The sequence below is a fragment of the Chlorocebus sabaeus genome, chromosome 5 (assembly GCF_047675955.1).
Source record: "Chlorocebus sabaeus isolate Y175 chromosome 5, mChlSab1.0.hap1, whole genome shotgun sequence".
Taxonomy (NCBI): domain Eukaryota; kingdom Metazoa; phylum Chordata; class Mammalia; order Primates; family Cercopithecidae; genus Chlorocebus; species Chlorocebus sabaeus.
The window spans coordinates 77,168,072-77,192,640 of record NC_132908.1 but is presented as its reverse complement, the minus strand read 5'-3'; the positions used below and the strand labels follow the sequence as shown (position 1 = coordinate 77,192,640).

Here is a 24,569-nt window from a genome sequence, read left to right as displayed (position 1 = left end):
ATTTGAAGAATCTAGGACCAATGACTCTGAAACCTTCATTCCTGACCACGACTGAGCATGTCTCAGCCTGCAGTTGCATTGCAACTACCTGGAGAACATTTGCAAAATTGACAGGTGCAGGCCCTGCTCCCAGGAATACTGAGTTTTGCAGTGGGGCTCAGACATCTGTTGCATGCAAAGATTTGGCTGTTTGGCTTCAGTCTCCCTTGTCTCCCTCAGCCTTGGGTGAGTTTCATCCATGACCTGTCTCCTCTCCCATCACCACTTGGGAGAGTAAATCCCTTCAACCTTAGGGATTTGGTGTGGCTCTTCCTTTCTGCTGATACCACCGTCTGTCTGGGTTGGCTATGATAGTCTCACAGGGTGCAAACTGGGGCCAGTGGTGTGGCTGCACTAATAAACTTTCCAGGCATCATTCTCACACTTGGCTTCATGTGGAGCTGTGGCAGGAACTTAGGTGAAAGTACCTGTGGACCCTTGCATTGGGTAACCTGTGCCTCCTGACAAGAATCTTCTGGGGAAGGAGGACAGAGGCGCAAGGAGGAGGAGCAGGCTTCAGCTGTATCTGTAATATTTCATTTCTTATTTTTTGGATGAATCTCAAGAGAATGATGCAGAGGGAAAAAGTCAATTCCTAAAGGTTACATACTGTATTATTCCGCTTACATTTTTTTTTTTTTTTTTTTTTTTAGACAGAGTCTAACTCTGTTGTAGTTCAGGCTGGAGTGAAGTGGTGCAATCTTGGCTCACTGCAACCTCCACCTCCTAGGTTCAAATGATTCTCCTGCCTCAGCCTCCCGAGTAGCTGGGATTACAGGCATGTGACACCATGCCTGGCTAGTTTTTGTACTTTTAGTTGAGATGGGGTTTCACCATGTTGGCCAGGCTGGTCTCGAACTCCTGACCTCAGGTTATCTGCTTGCCTCGGCCTCCCAAAATGCTGAGATTACAGGTGGGAGCCACCGTGCCTGGCCTACATAACATTTTTGATATTAAAAAATTATATCAATGGAGGACAGCTTAGTGGCTGTCAGGGGTCAAGGGTTGGAGGGAGGTGCTACCAAAGGGCATCTGAGGAATCCTGCCAGGGATGCAAATATTCTGTGTCTTGACTGAGTCACTATCAATTTCCTGGTTGTGATACTGTCCTAGGGTTTTGGAGGATGTTGCTACAGGGGGAAACTGTATAAAGGGCACACAGAATCACTATATTATTTCTAAAAATTTCACATGAAACTTCAGTTATCTCAAAATGCAAAGTTTAGTTGGAAAAAAAGAGGATATAAAGCAAATGTGGCAAAATGTTAACATCTCTTCTTTGTGGGTTTGGGGTGCATAGAAATCTGTTAGATTTGTTGTATTATTTTCATGATTTTCTGAATGTTTGCAACATCCAGTAAAAATCAAACCCTCTGGAGTTATGTACTCAGGCTTATATGTATGAAACCTTGCCTAAGACTCATTCCTGGCCCCCTCAGACTGGTGTGCTAGAAGCACAAGTACGAGGGATGGAGGAGCTGCTTAGGTTGGCACTGGCCCCAGTGGGAACCATGCTTCTGACTCCCTGCTGTCCTTATTTAACCTGGGAAACCATTGAACACTCTTTGAGTATTGGGACTTTCTATTCTCCGTATAGCTCCCACAATGCTCTATTGAATCTCCTTGGTCTACCACAGAAATCGGTGAAATTCTACTTCTGTACTTGGTGACAGCTACTTCTAGACTAAAAGAATTGTCACAAGGAGCGCTGTCTTATTAGAATCCTTGGTTTTGTGTATTATAAGACAATAGAGATGTATATACCAGAATTCATTTATTGTATCACTAAAGTACAACTTCACAATATAATCAAAAGGGACTAAATGAGATATGCAGAACAGTTTAGATGTAGAAATAGAAAAGAATGTTGAAGGGTCAGTTAGATTGAAATAGAATTTTAATAATCATGAGAGAGCCAAGTGTTTCTAGCCCAGTGTCGCTTAGACAGCCTTGGCCATTGCAGGTCTATTCACATGGATTCTGAATGACGATCAGAAGATATTCTTTATCTATGGAGAGATGGACAAAATCAATTCACCCTTAATTTAAATTTAATCAAGGAATATTTCAACTAGACTGCTTTTCTCTTCAAAACATCACATGGACCTTGTGTAGCCAGATGGTTTCCCACCCTGGCTGCACATCAGAATTACCTGTTGAGCCTTTAGAAAATGCTTCTTTCCTAGGGCCTCAGAGATTCTGATTTCATTGGTTTGGGGTGGAGTTGCAGGGATGGAAAAATTTTTAAAAAGTCCTCCAAGTGATTTAATGTGTAGCCAGGGTGAGGACACTGGTGTAGAAAAAACTTCATTTAGTTTGTAGGCAATTCTGATTTGATGGATTTGCTCTAGAGGTTTGTTCTAGATTAGTTTAGTGGCATAGGTCCCATGGTACAGTCATTCTGTAACATTGTGAACCTAATTCCTTCAGGGAAAGGAGTGTTTCTGGGAGATGTACTTCCCTCACAGGGAGGGTTTAAGAACCTACAGGTCTTGGGTTCACTGCCTACTTTGTCTGCAGGACAGGGAATATTTCTCCCATTCTGCAGAGTCTGTATGCTAAGTTTGCTGAAAATGAGACCTACATTTTCTAAATTTTTTCATGACTAATAATAAATGCAAGTGGGCAAAATTCAACCTGTTCTAAAGTCATGGGTCATATTAATTGCTAATTTCATAGAATTTTTAGGTTGGGATTTTTACATTCAAACATCATTTTGTAAGAGAAGAATATTATGTTTTATATTGCATACTAAAATCTATACTTCCCATTCATAGAAACAAGGCTTTTTATCTAGCAAAGTAGAAAGATGATTTAACTAGGAAATGAAATGCCAAATTACCTGGAGCTACCATGATTTCATGTTTCTTTGATCTGATCCTAAGAAAAGTCAGGTCGTTTTGAGGATCAATATCACGAACTGTGCTTTTGGCTTTCATTGTCAGGTGATGAAGAAGGCCTGCATATTGAACAGTCGTTGAGTTGTCCAAGGTTGTTCGGATGGGAATACCTATTATGAAATTTAATTTTGGTTAATATTTTTTCTGACTAGAAAAGTAATATGTACATTGTGGAAGTACTGGAAAACACTGATAATTGTAAAGAGGAGGAAAAAGTTATGGCTTATCACTCTCTGGTAACAATTTTAGTTTATTTCCTTCCAATCTTTTTGTCTCTGTAGATTTTTAAGTATAGTTGTGTGAAACTATATTTACAAATTTGACTGTTGCTTTTTTCTTCATTAAAATTATACGAGTTGTCCTTGTTGACAGTGTCATCAACATTATTTTTAATAACTGCATACTTTGCTATTTTATGGACATATAATGCAGTCCATCTCCTATTGTTTGGTCATTTTGTACCTTATATTTTTTATAGTTAATGGGGTGATGATGAACGTTTTTGTGCATAAATCTTTCAGAAGCTGTTAACTGACTACTTGAGTACTAAGTTAACATATTTTTAGATGAAATGCACTCCCCCGAATATCTTGTCTACAGTGAGTCTGCTTTGAAGTGCTTGATCTGTAACATGGTGTTAGTCTTCTTCCCTGAGGCCAGAAACATAAAGGGATATCACCACACATGCTAGACGGTACATCAAAAGGGACTCCTCACACAGTATTTTGCAAACCTTAAATTTTATGTTAGAAAATGTGGTAATAGGGATATTGTAGTTTTGCTGTGCATTCCCTGGTTTGCACTCATTTTTGGTTTAAACACTATTAAATTTGGCTACTTGTGTGCTCCATTGTTTGTTTGTTTGTTTTGAGACGGAGTCTCGCTGTCCTAGGCCCAGGCTGGAGTGCAACGGCAGGATCTCGGCTCACTGCAACCTCCGCCTCCTGGGTTCCAGCAGTTCTCCTCCCTCAGCTTCCCGAGTAGCTGGAGTAGCTGAGACTGCAGGCACCCACCACCACGCCTGGGTAATTGCTGTATTTTTAGTAGAGACAGGGTTTCACCATGTTGGGTAGGCTGAACTCCTGACCTCAGGTGATCCGCCCCCCTCATGTCTCCCAAAGTGCTGGGATTACAGGCGTGAGCCACCATGCCCAGCATGCTCTATTGTTCTGTTACACAAGTTTAAAACAGAAACTATTAACCGGAAAATTCTAGCCAGAAGAATATGCAAGTGTAATTCAATTCAGTTGAAATCAATCTAACTCAACTCGGAACACCCAGCATTAATGCCCATTATGTACCAGGCACTGTGGTAGGTATTTTACATATATCGTATCTAATCAGAGATAGCCTTCATATTATTATTATTATTATTTTTTGAGACGGAGTCTTGCCTTTTCGCCCAGGCTGGAATGCAGTGGCCGGGTCTCAGCTCACTGCAAGCTCCGCCTCCTGGGTTTACGCCATTCTCCTGCCTCAGCCTCCCGAGTAGCTGGGACTACAGGCGCCCGCCACCACGCCCGGCTAGTTTTTTGTATTTTTTTAGTAGAGACGGGGTTTCACCGTGTTAGCCATGATGGTCTCGATCTCCTGACCTCGTGATCCACCCATCTCGGCCTCCCAAAGTGCTGGGATTACAGGCTTGAGCCACCGCGCCCGGCCAGGTTTTCATAAAAATCTTGAAGACCATCAATTTTGACTTTGAAAAGACTGATTTCTCTTTCTTTTAAGATAACTGCTGTGTCCAGAATGTTTTGCTAAACAGTATGAGGATAATATTTACAGGAAAACCTATTCAATAAATAAAGCATCATAAAAACCTTGCTAATCTTTTAGTATGATTTGCTGGCCACTTTTTCCCTGGAAGGCAGTCAGCTGTCTTGCATACCTGAAGGTCACAAAGCATGGATCTTTAACAAGCAGGAAATGGAAATGTGGCAACACACAACCTTTGATGGGAACTTTTTGATGAGCAGTTTTATTTTGCATCCTAAGTAGTGACTACCTACTAAGGGTGCAATGCTCAGTAGCAAAACAAGAAATAAAACCAGAATAAATTATTTAAAATGTAGGTGACAGGATTATGAATCAGATGCTCAGGTCTATTTAGTTAGTCTGTTCATGATCCAAGTCAATAAATAAAACAGCCTTTTTGAATAATAAGTGTGCACAGTGGAAACACATGGAGTTTTTCATAGCTGCCATACACACTTGGCAAAAATCAATCAACAAATATTTATTGAACTCTTGCTTGGCACCATGTGAGATAATTAAAAAATAATTTATTGAAAAGTAATTTTAGCACATGGTATAAAATACCCACTTCCCTTCTGAGAAACAACTACTGGTTTCTTAGGAGCCTTCTAGAGACATTCTAGGTCTATTCAAGAATGTATGTGTTTGTGTTTGTAATTTTCATTTTAATGATACCATTCTCTATTTCGTACCTTGATTTTTAAATTTAATACTCTTTGGAAATTGTCTGATTCTGTACACGTAAGTCACTCATATTAGTGACTGAATAACAGTCTTGTTGAATAGATGTTTTGTAATATACTTAATATGTCCTACTGATGAGCATTTAGGGCTGTTCTCAATCTTTGACTTTTGTAAACAAGGCTACTTAATATGTCCTTGGTCATCTCATTTCACATTTGTATATATGTGTAGGATAAATTCCTAAAATGAAGCTCCTAGAACAAAGAGCATATGTATTCTAAAATTTGATGGCACTACTTTACTACTCTCTATGATCCTAGTAAGCCAGCACCCGTTATTTCAATTTGTCATCTTCAACTAAACATTTGTGCTTTGGTTGACAGATTGTATTTCAAAATAAAAGGAATTGGCTGGATGGCTGTTACAATCTAATGAAACTCAAATGATAGATTGTTAGAAATGTCAGGAATATTTAAAATTAAGAGCCTGCAGAAATCAGACTTATGTACATAAGAAAATATGACAGATCTGAATGCCTGGGAGACAAATATACATATTTGCCAGTATATAATTCAATGATCAGTGTTGCAATATTATAAACAACGAATGGTTTTATAAATGAGAAACCAATGCTAACAAAAATCTACTCTAATTAAAATATATAGCATTGGGCTAAACTGGGAAGACTACTTTACTGTCTTCAATAGGAAGTCTACGTTTCAGTAACAGTGAAACCGAAGGACTATATTTAACACGGCATATGATGATATCTAAATGAATAAGCATGGTAGAAGTCTGACCTAACCACAAATAAAATCTGAAAATGCTAAAATGATTTGCCTAGAATTAGTAGACCACAACTGCTAGTAGAAAACAGTAATACATAAAGCATCATCTTAGCTAAATATTTTGGTATTAAATTTCATGGGACTTCCCAAAGCTGAAAAGCTACAAAGCTGCACTGTAATAAATGACGCTTTCATCTAAAATTGAGTAGGTTGTTGAAACTGAGTATTTTATTACATTCTGGTCACACAGTTTACACCATATGCCATTAATAAACATCCTTGTCATATACTCTGGTTATTAATAATCCAACCATAAAAATAAGCCCCTTATTTATATTTTAGGGAAAACAGGTTAATTTGGCTTTCAGGTAAAAACTCTTAAGTACCCAGAAACCTTGAAAAGTGTCCTGAATTCTAATATAAACTTATCCTAGTAGAGGTTAATTAGAAGTTAATGGGTATTGAAAATAATATTTTGTTGCCTTCGGATAAGAGAAGTGTTAATTGAGAAACCTCAGGAAAATCAAGTGAAAATCACTTTTCGTCTCACTACTCAGGGTGATCACTGTAACATATCCCTACTCTTCCTTCTCTATTTATTTGAAGTGTATGTGTGCACCTGACCACAGATAGGATTAGAACGCGCTGGTGACCGCTTTGTTCTCTGCTTTTTTCATCTAATACTGTGAGTAGTTTCCCAAGACCCTAAATAGTCTTCAACCTTTTAAATAGAGTAATGTTCATCAAGTAAATATTATATAGTTACTTTAAAAATTCCTCTACTGTTAGGATACATTTATTTACTTACTTGTTCTATTTATTTATTTATTGCTATTACATATGATGCCTCAGTGAGTATCCTCATACCTAAATATTTTCGTCATGACTTTTTAGGATAAATTGCTAGGAGTAAAATTGTAGATCAAAGGGGGTGAATATTTTTCAGACGTTTGACGCATATCACCAGGATTATCTACTTTAGACCTAGATCTTCCAAAGAATAACATTAGATGAGTGGTTCTGGGTGTCACAGGTGAATGTACCTGTTCAGGGTTGAAGAGTGTCCCCCTATACCCCCCAGATCCCCAAATTCAAGTCCAACATAAACCTCGGAAGGTGGCCTTATTTGGAAACAGGGCATTTGCAGATGTAATTAGTTAAGATGAGGTCACACTGGATTCGGGTAGGCCCTAATCCAATAACTGGGGTTCTTATAATGAAACAGACAAGAGACACAAAGATGAGAATGCCACATCATGATGGAGGTGAAGATTGGAGTGATGTGTCTATAGACCAAGGAACACTAAAGATTGACAACTACCAGAAGCTAGGAAGAGGTAAGGAATGATCCTTCCATAGTGTCTTCAGAGGAAGCATGAGCCTGTGGACATCTTGATTTCAACTTCTAACCTCCAGAACCGGAATAGAATACGTTTCTGTTGTTTTAAGTTACCAGGCGTGTTGTAGTTTGTTACTGCAGCCAAAGGAAACTAATGAACCACCTCTATGAAATCACATGGACGGCTCCTCTTCGGAGCCGTGGCAGAGTGTATGCAAATACCTGGAAATAAAATCAATGCAACCAGATCCATGTACTAGGGCTAAAATGTTTCCCGGAAATATTCTGCATAGTTCTGGACTTACCTGTAAGGCAGATCTTAAATCTTCTCTTCCCCTGATTATTCAAGCTCGAAAATTTATTATGTTCTATTATCTCTCTCATTCAATTGGCCTTGAGTTACTGGTTATAAAACAAATCAAATGCTTTATCTGTATAAATGAATTAAAAATCCCGACATTTTCATAACTATTTAATTACTATTAAGTGTTGGGTATTATGCCAAGCACTCAACAATTATTGTCTCATTTAATGATCAAAACCACCAGTAAAATAGGTTATTGTACATTCTTAGTGGTAAGGAGTTGTAGTTCAGAATTTAAGCAGACTTCAGTTGGTAGTTGCTCAATAAGTATTTACTGATGGATTTTTCCAAGGCACTGAGTTGGTAATGGACCAATGCCATGGTTGCACCACAAATTATGTAAAGTAGCTACTCTTATTTTAACTAATGCTCTGGAATTTCTGGCACCCCTTGTCCTTACAAGTGTCTGAATTAGCAATGAAACCAGCAGGAACTCTTAAGAGGTTGCCACCATAGCTGAGCATGGAGCAATGTGCCAAAGTAATGTGCCAAAGTAACATGCCAAAGTAAATGCGATGTGGATTCTTAACAAGGATTGTGCAGCAAGAGCAAGTTTTTGGTAAGTCTACAGATTTCATAGTTGGAAATGTATAGGCTCTTCTTATACTGCATCCACAAAGAGTACATTATAAATGATATCATTAATTCTCAAAGATTTTTAAATAAAATATGTTCAAGGAACACATTCCACTTAAAATAAAGACTGAAATTCTGTATGGTTAATAATGTTGAAACAAAAACAAACTACCATCAATGATATTCTCCCTATCTTCTATATGAGTTTTTTTGGCACTTCTGAAATATTGGAAGAGAATTACCAAAGCTTTAAAAAGTAAACAATGTATAGTGCTTCTTAGGAGTATATAGACATTTTTAGACATGTCTTCTTCATATTTATGTCCCCAGATCTTAGCAGAGTGTTTTTTAAAATATATATATATATATATATATGGACTAACACAGCAAACAGGTTCCTGGTTGGCTTCTGCATGTCAAGAAGATAGCCTGTGATATATTTACCTTCTGCATTTACAACCATAGTTCCAATAACCCCTTTATGGCTCTGGATCCTCTTTAAGGTTTCTTCCACCTCTGCCTGAAAGAGACCAGGAAGATAATTAACCAAAAGGGCCCTGTGGTAACTCCAACCCTAAGGAGAATAATGTTTGGAAAGATACCTACTCCCCTATCTCCATAACCTAAGGTGCCGAGTGTGATAATCTCAGATTTTTAAAAGACAGCTTTGAAATTGTCAAGTCCCACATAAATATACCTATATAAGACCTTGTGGTTACAATCCTGATAAATCTCAGTAAGACAGCTTACTGCCTCACAGGAGTTCACTCCATATTTATCTGTTTCCATTTACTAGAAAATTATTCTTTACATTGCATGGAAAATTGTCCCAGATTATCTTTCATTCATTGACCCTGCTGTATTCAAATGAAAATTCCTTTTGTACATTATAGTGCTTTAGATATTTATAGAGCTACATCATGGCCTCCCTATGTCTAAAAGTAGTCCTTATTGAGAAATCTTATTTTCATTACTGTGACCTAATCAGTTCAGATGATTAAATTTAAAGGATATTCTATAAAAAACAAAGCATTCCAGGATTCTAGGATTTTCTTGATTACTGTAGCTTCCATATCAGTGCAAGCTGAATGTTCAACTATGAATGATTATTCTGGAATCTATTATTGTGTTTTAAACTCATCTGGAATCTTATCTGTAGACTGTATTGTACGTTTTCTTCCCCTCTAGAAAAGTCAAAGTCAAGAACTATCTTTTCCAAACCTGCAAATTGTTCATGACTGAGCAATCTCTGGATATTCTGAGTTCAAACAGTATTCTGCAAATTCTCTTGATGAGGGTTTGCTATATTCTTTTTTCCTCAATATTGCACAGGTGAACATTATGTTACTTCAAGATAGTTTTCCTTTGCACTTGGTATGAGCATGAGCACTTACTTTCTCTATTTCAGCATCATAGCCAATGTTTTCTTAACTTCAGGCGTTTTTATACTAGATTCATTATTCTTACCATTAGGAATGCCATGTATATTATTTATCTAAGTATTCTTTAAATTATCTCACTGCTAAAAGTTTAAATAAATGCATTTTAAAAGGAAACCATATATCACTACCACAGATGGAAAACTGATGTTATTCCTCATAAACAGAAATAACTGTAAAACAAACAAAATGAACAAAATGAAGAGACAGCATATCATTAAATTCTACTGCAATGAAAGCTCTGAGCCTGAGGCCTGCTCTTTAGATGAAAAATGGAAACTTCCAAATGACAGTGGTATTAAGGACCTAATAGTAACAGAAATTTTCTCCTGTATGTAGTCTGAAGGTTGAACAAAAAGGAAGAGGAATAACTTTCTCACGATGTGATTCATTCTTATTTAGCATTTCTGGGCCATCTTATGTAGCAACGAATGTTTGCATCTCACTTTGAGAAACACTGCACTAAACCGTAAACGCTGAACAGGGGATCAATAATTTACTGCATTTTGGGCAGTCTTTAAGACGATGTCCACAGCTTCTCGAAGTCACTGTGTCCTCATTTATCTTTCTCCCTGTTACTTATCTCCCAAACTCCTTTCTTTTCTTTCCCTGGCCTTTCCATTTCTCCACCCAGTTGTTTCTCGTCTCATGATTTCTGAGTGCTCCTAGTATAATTTCTTAATCCCCATCTCCAATCCCCGTTTCATTCCTCTCTTAACGACCTTTGCTTTCCACAGTTTCTACTTTTTTTTTCTTACTTCTTTTTTTTGGGGGGGGAGAAGGGGGGCGAGTCTCCCATCACTTCCTTTTTCTTTATTTCCCTTTCTTCTTTTTCAGTATCTTCCCTTCTCACCCTTGCATTCCCTTGCTTTCCCTGTCCCACCTCTTCCTTCTCTCTAAGGGTCTGATTTTTTTCCTTTCCATCTCGGCCTCCTGCCCCGTCTTTGGAAACTTTCCTGGCTCCCCGGATTTCTCACTCCCCTGAGCATTCTTCATCCTCTCGATCTCTTTCCTTTCTCAACATCACCCCTCCCTATGTACCACCCCCGCGAAATCAATTCCCAAGACGGCTTCCACTCATCTAGACATCTTCTTCTCCCTTTCCAAGGTCTCCCTCTCGCCCCTCCAAGAAAATCCTGGAGCCACCAGTCTCTGCCGCGGCCCCTGGACCGTCCGTGCCTTTGCCTTGGGGGGCCCCAGGAGCCGGGCAGCGAAGGTCCTTGCCCGTAGGCGTCCTTCGAGCGCCGGGGCGCAGACGGAGACCCTAGATTTACCATCGCGGAGGCCGCGAAACTCTGGGCTCAGGCCGGCGGCACAGACTCCCGGGATGTCAACAACGCTACCAGCCGTAGCTAGGAGACAAAGGAGGAAGTGGCCCCCGGAAGCTTCGGGGCCGCGCCTGCGTGCTCGCGGACCGGCTTTTCCGCCCTGACCGTGCTCCTGATGCCTCCCGGCCGCCGTAGGCGAAGGTTCGCGGAAGCGGCGAGCAGGCGCTCACCTGAGGTTCGCCCAAGCCTGGGGCGGTGGGGCCCGGGAGGGAAGAGGGAAGTGGGTCAGGTTCCCGGTCTGTGTTCGTCCATTCATTCATTTGTTGAGGCACGACTTAATGTAATAGCCACTCATTCGTCCAAGAACTGCTGATTCACCACCCACCAGGTGCCAGAGAGAAGGACAAAATGCACCAAAAAGTCCCGGAAGCAGTAATGTCCACGTGTGATACTTGCCTTGGAGCAAGTAAACAGGGAACAGGGCCATCTGACTCCGGGGTTGGGCTGCTCTAGGGGTGTGGTGATAGTCTTAGCTGCCTATGACCGTCCATTAGTACTGCCCTGTGCAGGGCAGATAATGTTGTCTCCCCTCCCAGTAGTTTTTATATTGAAGAAAAATACATCAGAGCATCAAATAATACAATCTTATGTACTTAAAAAAAGTTAATATATATCTGTCTACTCCAAGTTCAGTAAACACAGTTTCACATTTTATGTTCTCACCTAGTTATAGCACACTCTTTCTGTTCTCAACTCCCTTGAAGAGTTGCTACTTGTCAGTATTTCTGTTAGTTGTCAGTATCCATTAGGATCTGTATTTTTGCCATTGTAAATATCAACAGTTCTGAGTTACTAAAAAATTGCAAGTGGTAGTTCCGGAGGTTCTATACATTGCCATAGAAGAGCATTCCATTGGGTGTTTAAGGAACTGTTGGAGGAAACACATTGAGGAAACACAATAAAGATCAGTTAGGGATGGTCCGAAGTCACTTGACTTTTTGAGGGACATTGATAATATCCTTATAGCCTAGGAGGAAAAGAGCCACTATTGTATGAAGAAGCACAGCAGGAAGATTTTATGGCTGCAGTGGTGTTATGACTTGCTGGGGTTAGAGGAGGACAAATATTGATGACAAAATACAAGCTGTAAGTTGGGAATGCATTCATAGGGATCATGCCATAACAACTTACTGTAATACCGATTCTGTGCATCCATTTCCAGAAAGTAGTCTCACACTAAACAAGGCATGCCTCGTACTAGGAATGTCAACTGGATTCTGAATGGGCCATGTTAGGCATGCTCTGGGACAGTTTTGAATTCATTGGCAGGCTTGGACTCGATGATCCATTTCAACTCCAAATCTGTCATTTTATTATATTAACTACAGAAATACTCTGAGAAGCTGTAGTTCTGCTCTAATTTTTGTTGAGGTGTGGGTGATTGTGATTACTGTAATTCTCTCCTTTTTTTCTCTCCAAGAAATTTGTATGTCTCAGAAAGCCAGTTCACTATTAATAGCCAAAGAATCCCACTTGATTCTCAACACCTGGTACTCCAACAAAGTTGATTTGGAAAGGGCTGCCAGAGCTGTGGGGAAGGAGTCTGAGTCTGGTGTGTGCATGTGCATGTGTGTGCTTGTGTGTGTATGCATGCATGTGTGTACAGTTCTGGCTCTTACCTGATTCACAGTTCTGGCTCTTACCTGATTCACTATAGCTACCATTTTGCAGTAATACAAATACAGGTCTTTAGAGAAGTACTGACCGAGTTGAAGACTGATTCTTGGGCTCTCTGGGTGTTTCTGATCAAGGAGATTCCTACTTGATTGTGTAGCCATTTGTTTTTCTTACAAAAATCAGTGACAGTGCACCATGTCTGATATGTCAGTCAGCTTTAATGAAGGAACCCACTGCATATGCATGGAGTGTGGATTTCCTCGTTTCTGGAGTCAGGGTGTCAAGCTCATTCAATCGCTGACAGCTGTAATTAGAGCAAAAAACGATTCTACCATGAAAGGCACTGACAGGAGAACCCAACTGCTCAAAGAGAAATAAGAAGTAGCCAAACTGACTTCCAACCAATGGTCAGGTTTGCACAGGAAATCAATGAGGAGAACTTGAGCCATTTTCCCCTTATCAATTTTTCACTTCTAATTATTTCTTGGAGGTAGCTTGGTTTAATTTTTATGCCTTTTTTGGAACTATAATGAATGTCCAGAGCTGTGCTATGTAAAGTGTCTTTGCAAGGCCTGACATGTTTCCTACCCCATCCTCAATATGTGTGAATTCCTCTTTTACCATCTCCTTCTCCCATCCCCTCAGGTTTTCTTTTGACTCACAATGAGTGCTAAATAACTTTGAACTTAAGTGAAAATATTAATGAATAATACTTTTTGCACGTACTCTGACTTAACCCCAAAAGTGATACCTGCAGAGACCAAGTCCACAATTTTTCACATATAATTTTGTTAGAAGGAGATGATTTTCTTCTGAGAGTCTCTCTTGCTCTTTGATACTTTGCTACTGCTCTCTGGTTAGCTTGAAGAAATCCAGATAACTTAATGATCTTGAGTTTTTTCTTGGCATTTTCTATACCACCCCATATAACTATCTTTGGCATTCCTGGCAGTTGGCAAATATTATGAACTGGGCCATGGAATAAATTTTGTGCCCATTCTCTCATAAGATAAAGCATTGTTTGTCATTTAACAGAACTTCTCCTGGTATTCTACTTGTTTCCCTCCAGAAAATAGACACTACATTCTTCTAACATGTTCACAGGCCAGGCGTAGTGGCTTACATCTGTAATTCCAGCATTTTGGGAGCTGAGGCAGGAGGATTGCTTAAGGCCGGGAGTTTGAGAGCAGCCTGGGCAACAAAGCAAGACATCATTTATACTAAAAATTAAAAAAAAAAAAAAAAAAAAAAAGGCTGGACGTGGTGTTGCATGCCTGTAGTCCCAGCTACTTGGGAGGCTGAGGCAAGAGGATTGCTTGAGCCTGGGAGTTTGAGGTTGCAGTGAGCCACAATCACACCACTCTCTCCAGCCTGGGTGACAGAGTGAGACTTGTCTCAAATAAAAAAAGTACAATAAAATAATAAAATACTCCTTAATACTAGGGCATAATTAGAAGGTGCCGGTAATATCAATAAGTATTTCCTAAAACTGACCCAATGTCATAGAATTGCAGTATTATAGATTTAAAGTTTCAGAAAATCAATCATTTTCTTCTTATTAGGCTAAGACACTCTCTGGGGTGACTTCCTTCAAGACCTAAGTGTAATAGAAGTATTTGCTTTCCGTAAGGGAATCCTTGTTGGAATTAAGTGTTTTCCTAGAGCACAGGATTTGGAGTTGGGTGCAGGTGGGGTTGACATTTCTAGGCATGTTTCCTTGAATAAAATAAACAGCTTCTTCATTTGTAAAGTAAGAAAGATAGTATCTACCTTAGAAGGTTGAGATGTGAGGTTTAAATATTATGTGGGTGAATGTCTGGCTTATACCAGGTGACCAGTGTGGATCAGTTAACCATGTTTCTTTCTTCTGTCTTTTCCTTTCTTTGGTTCATCTTTCCTTCTTCCCTCCATTCCTTTCCTCCTTCTCATCTTTAACCTTTCTTCCCCATTTCCTTCTCCTGTTTCCTTCCTGTCTCCCTTCTTCACTATCCTCTCCTCAACTTCTCTTCCTTCTTCCCCTCTCTAGGAAAAATCTCCGTAATTCGTATTGTTGACGTTCTCACTAAAGAACAACTTTCCCTTTCTCTTTGTATACAACTTGTTATTAATTTAGAACCTTCATCTGTTTCATCTACCTCTAATCCCATTTTAACATAATTCCCATTCTTATACCTCTAGCTCCAGTAAGCAGTTCCCATCTTGGTGTACTGCACATAATAGGTATTCTCAGTATCTTATGGTTTAGGGTAAACTGTAAATATTTCCTGGTCGATTAACTTTGTTCAAAGAAGAAGAAAGGAAGGGCTGAGGGGAGCAATACAATTTCATGCGCTTTATGTACCTCTCCTTTTCTCAGATAATCCAGTCCTGAGGTCTCTGATCCATTTAGTTTCAAAATTACTTTGGTAAGTATAACACATAAAAAAGTAAGGTGCACCAAACAAATGTACAGTGGGTGAGTTACCATGAAGTGAACAGCTAAACCCCCAAACCAGATTAAAATAAATAGAACACTGTTCACACCCAAGAAACTTCTACTTGGCCAGTCCCAATCATTATGTCCACTCTCCCTGCAAGTTAGTTATCTGACTTCTAACAGCATGATTTAGTTTGCGTCATTTAAAATTATTCAAGTGGAACTACCTGGTATGTAACCTTTTGTTTTGGGCACAATTTTCCTCAGTATTATGTGTGTGATAGTCATCTATGTTGTGTGCAGTTGTGGTTTCTTCAGTTTTATTGCTCCGTAGTACTCACTTGTAAGAAAACACTACAGTTTATTTATACTTTTACTGTTGAAAGATAATTTTGGTTGTTTCTAGGTTCTGACTATTCTGAATAATGCTGCCAAAGCATTCTGTCACGTGTCACTTGGTGCACATAAGCATGCATTTGTTTCAGGTGTGTATATATATATATATGTATATATATGCAGGAGTGGAATTGCTGGGTCATAGATTATGATCCATTATCACGCATTGTCAAACTGTTTTCCACTGTGGTTGTGCCAGTGTACCAATGTACCTAACAGTGTAGTGCAAGATAATTTCTTTTGGTCTACAGCCTTGCCAATAATTAATATTGTCATGCTTTTAGGTTTTAGCCATTCTAGTATGTGTAAACTACTAGTGTCTCATGTGGTTTTAATTTGCATCTCGTTGATTACTGATGAGATCGGTCACTTTTTCCCCCACATAGTTATTGACTTTTTTTTTTTTTTGATTGTGTGTGTGTGTGTGCGCGCGCGTGCACATGTGTGTTCCCTGTGGTGCAAGATTTTTGATGGTTATATGTATATGTCTGTCTTTACATAAATACCTACAGCTACATCTATATCTATCATTACAAATCTGTTCTACTCTGTGGCTCCCATTTTATTCTCTTAATTATGTGTCTCAGCTGTGCATATGTGTATGGACACTTGGTGTGTAGCATAAATGGAGCTGCAGACCAGTGGGGGAAACGTGTTTTTTTTTTTCAATGTGTGACACTGTACCAGTTTTATATCCATGAAAAAATAAATGAAACATCTTCATTACCTTGGGCTAGGGAAAGCTTTCTTAAGCGAGACAGTAAAGTAGTAATCCCATAAAAAATATTGATTACTAGAATACATAACAATTAAGAAATTAGAGGTGCGTTTGTCCTAATTAATAAGAAGGAAATGTTGATTTTCTGAAACTTCATAACACTGCAATTCTATGACATTGGGTCAGTTATGGGAAATACTTATTGATATCACTGGCATTCTCTAATTATGCCCTAAAAGTTACCCAATCTTAGGTATTCTTTTATAGCAACACAAACCAGACTAATACAGGGACCTTATTCTCTGACCAGAGGGGCTTTGGTTTCAAGAGTGTGTGGCAAACTTCACTGTTTTTTCCTGTGTTCTCTTACCACTGGACCTCAACACAGATTCAATTACAGAGTGTGGCAGAGTTGGGTAAAGTCTCAGCATTCTGGCCTGAGGACTAACAAGGAAAGCCCCAGAGAATTTGAAAGTATCAGGGGGTTCACAGTGAGGGAATTGCTCAGGAAGGCAATCCCATGAAGTTGTTTTTGGACTCCCAGACTTATCCCTGACTAAGTATATGTGTTTCTGATCCCAGACAGTATATCAAAGACTTTGAGAATAGAACTGTGGTATAGACCACTGCACAAGTCCGAGACTGCTGACTGGGTAGAATAAACATGGATCAGATCCAAATATTTCTTCAAATTCTTGGAAAGTGGAACCTACATTGAAACCATAAGCCACAGAAGGCTGGTCACAGCTTGGAGCCAGAACCAAATTGGATTGATTTCTGGCACAAACAAAAATACCAACATTCTTTATGGGATTTAAATAAAACTCACCATTTCATTACCTAATATTCAAAGTGTTCAGTGTACAACCCCAAATCACTTGACATACAAAAGTCCAGGAAAAAAAACTTTTTTAAGAAAAGAGAATCAATAGACTCTCTTGTGATGTGAGATGACACAGATTTTAGAATTATCTGGCAAAGACTTTAACTATAATCGAAGTAGTCCAGGAAGTAAGGACAAACATTCTTAAAACAAATGGAAAGATAGAAAATCTCAGGTGGGAAATATATGACGTAAATATATGATGTAAAGAAGGAGCAAATGGAGGTTTTAGAACTGACAAAATAACAAACAAAAACGTCACTGGGTGAGCTAAAGAGCAGACTGGAGATGTTAGAGGAAAGAGTCAATGAACTTGCAAATAGATCAAAAGAAACTATCCAATATAAGAAAAGAGAGGAAAAGCAAACCCTCAAGGAACTGTGAAAAATCTCCAAAATCTAAGATTTGTCATCAGTGTCTCAGAGGGAGAAGAGAAACAGGGCAGTGCAGAAAAAAATTTGAATAAGTAATAGTTAAATTTTAAAAGTATATCTTAAAAGATGCAAATCTATAGATTCAAGGAGCTCAATGAATCCCAAAGAGGGGAACAAAACAAAAATGAATTTATATCCAAATACATCATAATCAAAATGCTAAAATCTGAAGACAAAGAAAAAGTTTGAAAACAGTCAGAGAAAAATGAAGTATATTTATAGAGAAATGATTTTGATTTATACAGGAGTAATTCCTGGTCATAAACCTTGGAGGGGAACTATTTGTTTAAAGAGCTGAGAGAAAATATTCTCGACCCAATTTTCTATATACAGCAAAAATACCCTTCAGTAATAAAGGGAGAAATAAAGACTTTTTTTTTCTTGTTTTTTTTTTTTTTTTTTTTTTTGTCGGAGTCTCGCTGTCACCCAGGCTGGAGTGCAGTGGCGCGATATTGGCTCACTGCAAGCTCCGCCTCCCGGGTTCACACCATTCTCCTGCCTCAGTCTCCTGAGTAGCTGGGACTACAGGCACCTGCCACCATGCCCGGCTAATTTTTTTGGTATTTTTGGTAGAGACGGGGTGTCACCATGTTAGCCAGGATGGTCTCAATCTCCTGAGCTCATGATCCACCGGCCTCGGCCTCCCAAAGTGCTGGGATTACAGGTGTGAGCCACCATGCCCGGCCAAGACATTCTTAGATGAAGGAAAATTTAGTGCCAGCAAACATGCACTAAAAAAACGTTAAATGAAGTTCTTAAGACAGAAGTGAAATGATGGGAGAGGGAAACATGCAGCATCAGAAATGAAGGAAGAAGAAACTAAAAATATCTGGGTAACTATAATAGACTAGGGGTCAGCAAACTATAGCCCACGTGCCAAATTCAGCTCACCATCTATTTTGATTAATATAATTTCATTGAAACACAGTTATGCTCATTTGGCTATGTGTTGTCTTTGGCTGTTTTCACTCTATAAGCACAGAGTTGAATAGTTGTGGCAGACACTGTATGGTCTGCAAAGCCTAAAATACTTACTATCTGGCCCTCAGCAGAAAAAGTTTGCTGAATCCTGTAATAGACTGTTACTTGCTTGAGTTCTTTAAAATGTGGTTGATGGTTGCCAAAGATTATAGCATTGTTTAGGGTTTTGAAGGTATGTAAATGTAATATGTAAGGTAACTACAAGGTAAAGGGAGGGTAAAGAGACCAATCTGAGAGTAAGTTTCCTACATTTCAATTGAAGTGGTCAGGTATTGGTTCTAAGTATATTGTGGAAAATGAACTATATAATCTCTTGGGCAAGCAATAAGAAAAATTACAAACTGATATAGTAAAAAGGCAAAGTAGATAAATTATCATATGAAAAATTGTTTGGGCAACCCAAAAGGGAAAAGGGCAAACAGTAGAATGGTAAATAGATGGAACAATCAAATCCTGATACATCAAAATTACATTATATATACATCACATAAGCAGACTCATTAAAAGAGGTTGTCAGAATGAATTAAGAAACCAAAAATGATCGCGATTTCTGTTTCTGTAAAGATGAAGTAGACATGCTTCTCCCTATTCTTTCCCCTGATGATACCTAATAACTCTGAAGATTATATATACAAACAGAAGAGATTGAGATAGCCAGACAGATTGGCTAGGGACTTTGGGATCAAAGGAATGACATGCTTATAAGTTACTTGAGTTTTCTTTTTGTCATATATCCTAGACTAGGATATCTTGCACAAGGAACTGGAAGCCCAGAAATGTCAACAGGCACAGACATTTTTAAAAAGTCCCAACAAAAGCCTCCTTTTCTAGCCAAAGGATCAACATACGTCCAGCCTAAAAAGATGGAAACTCTCGGAAAACAACCACTCTACTCCATCCAAACACCATACAAAAAAACCATCAATGCCCAAGAGGAGAATATAGATTTCCACTCTCATATTGCCATAATTCCCTCCGTCCTCTAACATATCCTTTTCAAGTGCCCAGAGAACACATACAAGATAGGCTGCATCCTGGACTGTAAGACAAACCTTAACAAATTTAAAAGAATGGAAATTATACAGAGTGTGTTCTCAGACTACAGTGGATTCAAGATAGAAATCAATAACAGAAAGATAATGGGAATATCTGCAAACACCTGAAAACTAACCAACACATTTCCAAGTAATTCTAGTTAAAGAAATTTTGTAAATACAATGAACTGAAAGACAATGACATAAGCTGTATTAAATTTGTGGAACTCAACTAAAGCAGTTATGAGAGGGAAAATTATAGCACTACATGCTCTCATTAGAAAAAATGAAAAGTCTTAATCTGAACTCTCACTTCAAGAAACTTGGAAAAGAAGAGCAAAATAAATTGATTTCATATTTAAAAGTTCCCTGTATTTGGGTTCTCTAGAGGGACAAAACTAATAGGTTAGACGTATCTATAAAGGGGAGTTAAGAAGTAAGGGGTCACATCATCCCAAGTTGAGATCCCGCAATAGGCCGTTTGCAAGCTGAGGAGCAGGGAAGCCAATCGGAGTCCCAAAGCTGAAGAACTGGAGTCTGAAGTTCGAGGGCAAGAAGCATCCAGTGTGGGAGAAAGATGGAGGCCAGAAGACTAAACCAGTCTTATCTTTCCACGCTCTTCTGCTTGCTTTTATTCTGGCCATGCTGTCGGCTGATTAGATGGTGCCCACCCAGATTGAGGGTGGGTCTGCCTCTCCCAGTCCACTGACTCAAATGTTAATCTCCTTTGGCAACACCCTCACAGACACACCCAGAAACAATACTTTGCACCCTTCAATCCAATCAAGTTGACACTCAATATTAACCATCTGAAGTCCACCCCTTGTCAACTTCAACCCATACATGTCTCCTAAAATCATACATAATCTTCAAATAAAGACAGTAATAAGGTCATAATTATGCTTAACACAACGCAGCTATCATTTGATGGGAAATGCATCAATCCCCAACCTAAATGCTATTACATAAAGTTAACAATACTTAAATGCTGATGCGAAGTCAATAAATCTTTTGTCACATGATAAAGGACAAAGAAAGGAAATAAAATGAGTACTAAGAAAATATCTTTCTTAGAACAAGTATATACATGCACAAACATATTCTTAACAAAATAAGGAGAAAATACTCATGACAATTACGGTCCTCATTTCCACAACTGGTCACATGGTCATAGCTGGTATTGGCGACTAACAGACTAAAACATTCCCCAAAAGAAATCTCCACTGGGGACTCACTAAATAATTCCACCAAATACTTGAAGAAGAATTACCATTGTTTCTACACAATCTCTTTCAGAGAATAGAAGAAGGGGGATAACTTCCCAACTCATTTCATGATCTTATAAAGTTAGCATTACCCTGGTCTTCAAATCAGATAAAGACAGTACATGCACTGAAAAAGAAAGAAAAAGAAAAGTATGATGGTGAGAGTTTGAGAGTTCTTAGACTTGGCACCAAAAATACAATTCATAAAAGGAAAAATTAATACATTAGACTTTATCAAAGTTAAAACTTTTGCTCTTCAAGAGACCATCTTAAGAGAATAATAGACAAGTTGCAGACTGGGAGCAAATGTTTGCACATCATGTGTCTGACTAAGGACTACTATCTGATAATTAAGGAACTCTCAAAACTCAACAGTAAAATAAACAAAAACAGCAACTACAACAACAACGTGATCCAGTTCAAAAATGGGCAAAAGACAGATAGAAACTTTCCATTGGAGAAGATATACAGATGGTAAATAAACACTGTCCAAAAGATACTCAGCATCGTTAGCCATTGGGGAAATGCCAGTTAAAATGGTGGCAGTGTTCTATAAATGTCAATTAAATTCTGTTGGTTGATGATATTGTTAAGTTCTCTATTTTTGGTGATATTTCTGTCTGTTTTTTCTGTCACTTGTTGAGAGAGGGATGTTGAATTCTTCAGCTATCATCGAGGATGTGTCCATTTCTTCTTTCAGTTCTGTCACTTTTTGCTTTAAATATTTTGCAACTCTATCTTTTCGTGCATACATTGCAGTTTTATTATGTGTGGTTTTCTTTGCATTTATCCTGTTTGGGGTTTTCTGTGTCTCTTGAAAAAATGTGACTTGATGTCTTTTGTCTGGGGAAATTCTCATGCTGTGTGTTGCCAGGTTCCAGTAATTAAAAACACGCTTTTATGAATGAATAAAGGCTATGAGTCTTTTCTAAGAGAGTCAGCTGAGATATGTTTACTTACCACGTTCTGCATGTATATTTTCATCTACAGAATTGTAAGTATGAAAACAATACAGAGTAATTGTATACGCCGTTTCTCCTGTATTTGACACAAAATGATCACTACCTGGTTCTTATGCTCAGGATCCACGGATTATCATTTAATATATGCTGGGCCAATTTTGCTCTAAGTTTAATTTGCTAATTGAAGTAAACATTGCTCAGGGTGAAGGCAGTGAAACATTGTCCTCTGACCTTTATAACCTAAGGATATTGGATAGTGGATAGTATGGCAGTCTGCTGCTCTTCTATAAACATTGATCTCTTATTTTTTGCTTCCTGAGCATAGTTTTCCAAGCACTTCCATGCGCTCTGTCTCAGTTGCCCTTATAATATCCCTTTGAATTTGTAGAGCTTGGCTCCGTTTTGCAGATGTTGTGTCTGAGGTAAAGAAACCAAATGGTGGAATAAGGATCCAGAGTGGTGAATCTTATTTCACTCCATTCTGGAACTTTCCCCAGGATAGTTCTGCTTCTGTCTTGGAGTGCTTATTGTATATCCTCCAAGTTATCTAGATGGCTCTATGCTATTCTTGTTCCAAAATATAACCTGTCATGGACACAATAAGTGGTCGAGCAAGAAACAAGGCTGAGCTCCCTTGTCCTCCTCCTGTTTTGTTCTGCCAGCTGCATACAAGAGAGAAGAGGACATTGTTACCTTATTGGCAAAAGGAAGGACTTGCATCTCCTTCCCAGGGAGGATGATGCCTTGTAATGTCACACCAGACATTCCAGCATGATCCCTTTTGTAAATCTATTTGGTTGACTTCTTCTCTTGCAGCTGACTCAGAAATTGGGATGATTTCTCTGTGGATCCTATAAGGAGCCTGGAGATGGTGAAGAGAATGCCTTGACCATCAGGAGACAGCTTACCTTATTGAATCTTGATCACTTCTTCTGACCACTTTGGATATTAAAAGAACAAGGTAAGAGTGGGAGCAAAATGGTGGATGCTGAGGCACATGCTTGGAAGGCAAATTAATGGAGACTATGAATAGAACATTAGAGTCCCTCCCAAGATAAAGCAGACTCATGTGGGACAGTCATTCCTTCAGCAATATTGATGGAATATTTGAGGCAGAATCATGGGGGTGAAGGGAATACAACTATAAATAAGATAAATATATCCCCTGCTTGCACAGTGCCTACAGCCTTGTGGGGGATATGGTTAAAAAACAAACAGTTGCAAAGCTGCACACCAAGTGTCCCAATAGGAGAAGCATAGGTTGCAAATGGTACACATAGAAAGTCATCCTAACCCAGTGTAAGGGGATCCTAGAAGGAATCCTGTACTAGTGCTATCTAAGCTGAGATCCAAAGGAGACTTGGATACTAGTTAGGTGAGTAGTTGTAGGGGTGGAACAGAGGGAAAAACAGGTGCAAGAAAAGCTTGATGTTTCAAAGAACTAAAGTTACCACAGTTTGAGGTGATTTCAGTTATGACTTTAGCATACAGGATGGGGAAAAAACTTCTCTAGGCAAAACCTAGTATTATTTTGGTTAACTGTACTCACGTGCATTACCTGAAATTCAGAGCATGTGCATGAATGGATCTGCTGCCTTCCTTTACTAGTGTGCTCAGGTAGGAACCCTGGCTTCATATATGGAGGCAAGAAAGTACAGGTTAATGCAGACTTCTGCATTTGATGCACTGACTGGCAAAATATGACGCAGCACCTTCGCCTCACTGAGGCAGACAATGCCCTCAAGTGGAAATGAAGATGAGTGGTACTTTTGTGCCTCACTAGCCCTCACTTGTATATGCAGTAAATGTGGTTTTGTTTTGTTTTGTTTTTGTTTTTGCCATTCGCCTGTGAAGCTGCAGTCAGCTGATGGTCAGCACAGTCTGCTGAAATTCTGAAACCAAATAATGTAAGGAGTGTTCTCATTTCTATGAAGAACTGACTTGTTTTATCATCTAAATTTTAATCCAAGGTAGTTTTTGAGAAAAATTATAAAAGACGACAGAAGAGAGGATGAGAAACAATAAAAAAGAAAATTATTTTGTCATTTTTCTTTCACTTCCACCTCCAGAACGTTAGTTCAACTTTGGCTAGTGGAAGGGAATTAGTAAGTGAATCTGTTGATATAAACGATGTTAACAATGGAAAGTTAATTTCTTCTCAACATCTCTAACTACACTTTGGCAGTAGCTCAGGAATATAACTTTGAAGTGCTACCAAATGTGCAGTCGGCCTGGGCGCTCATGTGGTTGCGATCAAGACAGAATAAGGAGGTGCGTGTTAGAGAGAGGATGCCTGTGTCTCACGTTGTAACGTCCCAGGACCTGGGCTGCTCCCATATTTGCCCAGTTTCATCTCCTATGCCGGGGGGGAATATTGGCATCTTTTGCCAAAATGCATTGTGATTTTAAGGTTATTCAATTTCATTTAGCTATTGTGTAAATATTTCAAGATTTAAGAATATGCTTAATAGAATTAAAATGCTTTCAGTGACACAAGATGCTGAAATGGAGTAACTACTTCTCTTTGTCTCTAAGAAAGAAGGCAAGTTTGGGGAAATGATCTGTGTTACTCCTCAAAGGCCTCTAGGTGGTGCTGCTGTGACAGCTATCGGCTAAACAGTTTTTTTAGCACTTAACTTTCAAACCAAATA

The 24,569-nt window shown here is 38.9% G+C and overlaps 1 protein-coding gene and 1 long non-coding RNA gene across 4 annotated transcripts in view; one reads left to right on the top strand and one right to left on the bottom strand.

Moving 5' to 3' along the window:
* Nucleotides 1–1,796: 1,796 nt before the first annotated feature.
* Nucleotides 1,797–11,266, bottom strand: DYNLRB2 (dynein light chain roadblock-type 2). Of its 2 annotated transcripts, none has more exons than XM_007994155.3 (4): nt 11,159–11,266; nt 8,890–8,965; nt 2,882–3,049; nt 1,797–2,048 (listed from the first exon to the last, which is right to left on the bottom strand). In XM_007994155.3, exons 1-4 carry the CDS (start codon nt 11,159–11,161, stop codon nt 2,005–2,007), a joined length of 291 nt encoding a protein of 96 aa, XP_007992346.1. In that variant the 5' UTR covers nt 11,162–11,266; the 3' UTR covers nt 1,797–2,004. The 2 variants fall into 2 exon arrangements, with proteins under 2 accessions (XP_007992346.1, XP_037864160.1); XM_038008232.2 differs by lacking the exon at nt 1,797–2,048 and adding an exon at nt 2,121–2,329.
* A 32-nt stretch (nt 11,267–11,298) lies between these two features.
* LOC103233355 (uncharacterized) overlaps nt 11,299–24,569 on the top strand; it is a 378,818-nt gene continuing 365,547 nt past the window's right edge. For both annotated transcript variants that reach the window (XR_012092986.1, XR_012092985.1), the window contains exons 1-2: nt 11,299–11,387; nt 22,735–22,879. This is a non-coding gene — a long non-coding RNA (uncharacterized lncRNA). The remainder of the gene's footprint in view (nt 11,388–22,734; nt 22,880–24,569) is intronic.